We start from the raw sequence: 6,000 nt of genomic DNA, 5'->3' as shown, positions 1-6,000 counted from the left end.
CGTCTCCGAACCGCACGTGACATGTGAGGTGGCGCACCTTCATGCTCAAACCACAGCTCGTGACTGACATTCAGTGGCAAGCTTTGTCCCAGAACGGGTCCAATACGTTTTGTGGGAAGATCAAGCCGAGTTAGCATGAGTGGAAGGAGGTATAGCCCAGCAGAAAAGCAGACGTTGACATGAGCTAACCGTCTAGCGCAGTACTTCTCATCCAGTCTACCGCACTGCAAACCAGGACAAGCAGCTCTGAGGCTTCTCTGTTTCCCTCAGCAGAAAGCCTTATACATCTGAATTTAAACCGTCTTTGAACGGAAATATTACGTTCCCGGGCATGGGATCCTACTCAAAATATTATGTGCTCACTCCCCTTTACAAGTCCTAGAATTTTGTAACGGGAATTTCTGGACACCCTGATACGCTTTCCTCGTGTTCTCTATACACTTAAGGACATGGTCGGTTTCTTTCTGCACCCTTACCCAATCCGAGCTTGTCTTCCGTGTCTGACATCGTCTTCTAAGAGACGTTAAAACTTGGTCATCCTTTTCCCACCCCGAACGCACAGTGGTTGCCTGAGAATCCGCGCAGCAGCAGTCCTCAGCGTCTGGCGGTCCGCGGCGAGTCCGAGACCTTGCCAACCCTCTGTGCGATGAAAGGCTCGAGCAGCATCACGAGGAGCAGGAGGAGAGCGTTACCGGCTATGTGGGCCAGTGGAGGCGGCAGATGCGTCAAGGCTGAAGGCTGCCGCCGCCGCCGCTGCCGCCACGGACGGATGGGACGCCGCGTGGCAGAGTGGTGGGGCTTGCCGCCAGCCAGCCAGCGGAAGAAAGCACCGCCGCCCAGGCGCACTCACTGCGCGGCCGGCGCTGCACCGCGACGGTCCTCTCCCGCCCTCTCCACTGGTCGCGCGCGTGGTCGTGATCGTGATCGCGGTACTGGCAGTGCGGTAGCCCCGAGGCACGGGCCAGCCAGCGCCGAAGACGACGACGTCGACCACTGGCTCCAGCCGCCTGACCACCGAAAAGGGTGAACCGGAAGTCTGCACCGTCGACATGCGGTACAAGGTAGGCACCATCGTCCTCTCTGCCGCTGCTGCCGCCGCAGTCATGGTGTTAACCTACACAATACGTCCATTGTCCGTCATCTAGTGGTTGCCACCGCTGTCTATGCGAAGGACCTGGGGGTGATTCCATATGACCACGTTGGATTACTCTGCCGTATGATGTCAAATGGTAATCGCCCTGGAAAAAAAAAGCGTTGAAAGTTGACATGCAAGGCGCTTGACAGGTGGTAGACCTCAAGTTGGGTGTCAGTGTCGCCCGTTTAGAGAATACTTCTCATCGTGCAGTGTACATAAAGTCGTGAACTTATTTCTCTGTTATTCGTGGAATGTGTTCCAGTTCTCAGAATAGCCCAACTTGATATAAAAATGAAGTGAAAGAAGCAAATATCGCTACATTCAGCCAACTGCCGTATTAAGCAAAGCAGTGCTTGTCTGTGTCATATCAGAAACAAAAGAAACATTTTCACGTCTGTATTTCCATTGGCCGAAAAAGTGATACAGTTCGCACTGACCACCAGCCCAACGATTTATTGTTACGCGCATAATATTTCAATGAATGAGATTTCTGCCTTCGTCAGGTGTCATTGATGACCGATTTAAAACTGTTCGCTGCCTGGGCACGAAAGATGCCAGTCGGTTTAAGACCATCTCTCGAAGCATGAGACAATGAATGTCAGATTAGTCGTCCACATATTGTGCATAAAAGTGAGATAGTTAAACTGACAAGGCTTCTACCGACCACACTAAGCCAACATGAAAAATTCCGTTGCTACATTACTGCACACAGCATCTGTTCAGTTTGTTTGACAGTTGAGTGGTATTGATAAAAGATGAAATTTAGGGACTTACATTATTCCGTCGCGATTTTTGTAGTAACATTTCACTCAGTAAACAATACACTAAATACGAGTATAAGTAATTGTGGCTGAATCTGACATCAAAATGTATTATTGTTTTCATTAGCTTGATCTAAGTCTCTTCTTAATAAACTGTAATTACAAAACAACAAAATATTGTCCATGTTTCGTACGACCGAGTGTTACACTTGATCAGAGTTGTAAGTACTGGGTCCCCACGTAATACCTAGCAAATAATCTACAAAAGGCTGTGCCTATGTGGTACATAAACAAAGTACATCTACGAAATTTAGCGACAATTCTAAATACTTCATCGGGGTCTTGAGGTGTAGTCATTGAAAATGGAGCACTATTACAGACGAAGTTACCATTCAGTGAGAGACGAACGTTACCTTCTGTCAAATAAATGTCCTATTTGCTCGCTAGGAAAAGTTCTTAGAGTCATTTACTTGCCTTTTCAGACACTGGCTACAAATCAAACAAACGTATTTATATGTCTGCTTATGATCACTTAAAGATAGACCCGGAAATCTCGAAAACCAATGCAAATAAATTGAAAAGTGGTCAGTATGTACCTCTGAATTATCTCATACTGTCATGTTTGTTAACATATCAATTGGAAAGAAAATTAATATAATTAAATTCTGCAATTGAGATTATCTAAATTTTTCCTCGGTACCAGCCTCACACAGGCAGCTCATACACCCTGTATACACCTGAATCTCTTTACAGTTGGCGTAGAAAAGTGTCTGATATTTTCAGCCCAGAGAATTCGAAAGGTATTTTGCACACCTAAATTGTAAAGCCTTCTATGTGAAGAGTTTTGGCATCTCTCCTCGCGAGCCGTATGTTTGGTATTTTATCAGGAACTGCCCATTACAGATAACTAGATGACTAGATGAGTGTGTCTACACTATAGGTAATGCGTGAGATTGGCTCTAGATAAACGTAAGACACGATCTTTCCGCAGTGTTTACTCATTCACGGGTATTAACAGCACCCCCCGGCCTTCTCCTTGCTCGTCGAATTGCGCCGATGGACATTCTTTCAAATACTGATATTCTATGCTCCTATCTCTGTGTTGAACGCTAAGGCGTCACCAGAATTTATCTCAGTCGGTCATGCAGACGAGTAGCTTTGGCTCTGATAACCTCCTTTGGCAGTCATCCATTATTTCCTGTTGACTTCTAGATGACGGGTGAACGCCAAGAAATTACGAAGCGTATCTCACCGTTTGACCGCCGAAAAATGCGAACGTAGTGGTTGTGAATGCAAAACAGTACTTACATAATGAATACGACAGTAGAGCCACAACTGACACAGAAGAACTAAACACTGTGAACGAGCAAGATACCGCGAGAGAGAAGAAGGTAGACAAAGGTAAAAACTAATACGATGAAAACGACGATGCTTAGCATGATGCTGAAAACGTAGGATAAAAGAAATAAAACACGTTTATAGAGAATAGTAAATTGTTTCTACTGCTATGTACCGTATCACGAAGTTGGTGTATCCACAGGTTTTGAAATTCTAACAATACTTATGAGGTATGCTGCAGAAACCAGTTAATTCACTATACACATACAAATGTTGGCCAGATTTTATGTTACACTTCATAAAATATTCCTTGACAGTGGAGATGCTCTGTGTCGATAACCCATAAAGAAATTTGCAAAACATCATCACTCTGATGATTTCAGAAACGAAGAGCAAATACAGCAAATTAACTCCCAAATTTTCGTTTTTTATCAGCATAAAACGAAACAATTAGAGTGAGAAACTGTATTAGTAACGCTCACCACAATGTCCAATGAATAAAATGCTTCAAAGCTAATGAAATGAATTTCGTTCGCATAATTATTTCCACGTGTGTCAGACCACATTGTGTTAATTGGAGCATATGCTGTTGAAAAGGTCAGTAGCATTTACGGTGTGGAATTTAAAACAACTCTGCATACTTTCTCTAGTAAAAAGTCACTTTTTAGTTATCCGTCTCGTTTTTGAAAAGAGTATTGTGGCATAGGATCGCAAGCAACTGATAATTTACAAAAAGCAACCTTAATAACTGGTGAAAATATTATGCCAGTGATGAAAACTACAGAAATGTAAGTAGACCGCAAAGTATTCATTCTACAAATATCATTCAGTCATATATAGCTGCTGTTCCTAAGACGTATTGAGTCTCACCTTCATTTATAAGAATGGTGTAAGCCAAAGCACCTTGTAAGCAGGAGACCAAGGTTCGTATCCCGGTTCTGGTATAAACTTTAATTTGTTGCTTTGGCCTACATTATTACCATACTATCATTTAAAACACGTCCTCTGTGCATCTTTCACTGCAACGTAATCCCTTCGCTTCATGGCATTTTAAGCAGTGGAGAGCTGTTTTTCGAGAGACTTGTTGATTAAATAAAAACTGAGACTAGTAGCAAAAAATGTAATAAAGTCTCAAACGAATGATGACATTCATCATCATTATCATCATCTTAGTATTCCGCAATATCTGCAGACTCTACTGAATAGAATGTTAGCAAAACTAAAGAAGCCTGTACTACGGAAGGGCAGAAACGGCTTTGAAACCTCTCCTTTGAAAAAGAATATATATATATATATATATATATATATATATATATATATATATATATATATATATATATATAAATTCGCTCTAACACATTTCCAAGCAGATCATGGAAAAATTTATGTAATACCATACAAGAAATTCTGCAGATTTTGTGTGGCTTTCCGCTTACTTCTGTGCCTTGGGAAAAATATTTTTGCATGCCCCTTCAATCTTCGTTAACCATGATTTCCTCTTTTAATATCGGACATGGAAAACATACTCCGTCAACAAGCCCTAGCGGGCGCATTCCAACCGACCGACCGCCGAGTCACCCCCTCCCCCACTGGCAACACTGGATGCGGTCGGAGGTGCGCGAGGTCAGTAAACTGTTCTCCCGCCCGTTGTCAGTTTTCGTTACCTGAAGCCACTACTATTCGGTCAAGTAGATCCTCAGCTGGTATAACGAAAGTCAGTGCACCCCGTGCCAATGGAAAATCTCTGGCAGTACCGAGAATCGAACACGGGTCCTCCACCTGGCAGTCAACTGCTCTGTGACCAGTCAGCTACCAAGGTGGACGTCGCTCTTCTGCAGTTAGTTATTTTCTAAGCTACATGACGATCACATCCACCGAAAATGAGTGTCAAATATAGCGAAAGAGTTTTCTTTCTGTTTTTGGCAGGTGAAGGGCAATTTTTTGACAGTAAAGTATACATTATGCTAACGTAATCACTGCTCCTTGCTCACATCTATAGTCTTTACAGCTCTCAGCACTAATGTATACTTTCCCTGGGTCGAATTCCGACATCGGCTGAGCACTCTTATTTTGTAACGTGCGTATCAAATTTCGATTTATCACACTGTAACTTGAGTCACGTTTTTACTGAGTTGTGCTAATTCTTGACTCTAAGGTCAGGTTATTACTTTCCCCAGACTGCAAGCGAATCGTGATGCGTCTGTGATTCTGTGCATCCATCAGTGTCATAAGGATGTGAGGAATAAATAACGACGACCTCTTTGCAGTAATTATTTGGTAATAGTGTCATGAGAAATATTTCCAAAACTTTAGGTGAGGAGGAAAATAAAATTTTTCTGCAAGTTTCAGCTTTAGTTGTGATTCGGCGCAGTTTCTGTGTTCAGCTCACCCACATTACAGAGACGTGCGTTGGCAGTCATCTGTAGTGAGTAATGTGGAGGCTTGAAGATAACAGAAAAGCGAGTTGCCCGTTGTTAGTAAAACTCTTCGCTTAAAAGTTTTTTCCTGCGCTACACATCGAATATGAATTTGGTTAAGTTCGTGCGGACGGCACCGCTGGATTGTGTGGCTGTAGGTGAGTGGAAGTGTCAAATTATAATTGCAATGATTCAGGGTTCAATTCTCAGTCACTCTTAGTACCTTGTTTTTCGTACGTATCACCTCCTGCAGAGGCTTGTTAATGTGAAAACTGCCGAGCTGCATCGAGATGCTGTATCCTCGTCAAACAACAGGTTTGGTACGTCAGTTCAGAGGGTGGAGGAATAC

General features: G+C 43.1%; 1 protein-coding gene across 1 annotated transcript in view; it reads left to right on the top strand.

Annotated features, from left to right (window-relative positions):
• The first annotated feature begins 867 nt into the window (after positions 1-867).
• Positions 868-6,000, top strand: part of LOC124787880 (neprilysin-4-like) — a 726,210-nt gene continuing 721,077 nt past the window's right edge. The window contains exon 1 of the mRNA XM_047254858.1: positions 868-1,061. Coding sequence (XP_047110814.1) covers positions 1,050-1,061 — 12 coding nt within the window. The 5' untranslated portion in view covers positions 868-1,049. The remainder of the gene's footprint in view (positions 1,062-6,000) is intronic.

This window comes from Schistocerca piceifrons, chromosome 3 (genome assembly GCF_021461385.2).
Source record: "Schistocerca piceifrons isolate TAMUIC-IGC-003096 chromosome 3, iqSchPice1.1, whole genome shotgun sequence".
Classification (NCBI taxonomy): domain Eukaryota; kingdom Metazoa; phylum Arthropoda; class Insecta; order Orthoptera; family Acrididae; genus Schistocerca; species Schistocerca piceifrons.
The sequence above is the reverse complement of the archived record's forward strand: the minus strand, read 5'-3'. Positions and strand labels throughout refer to the sequence as shown.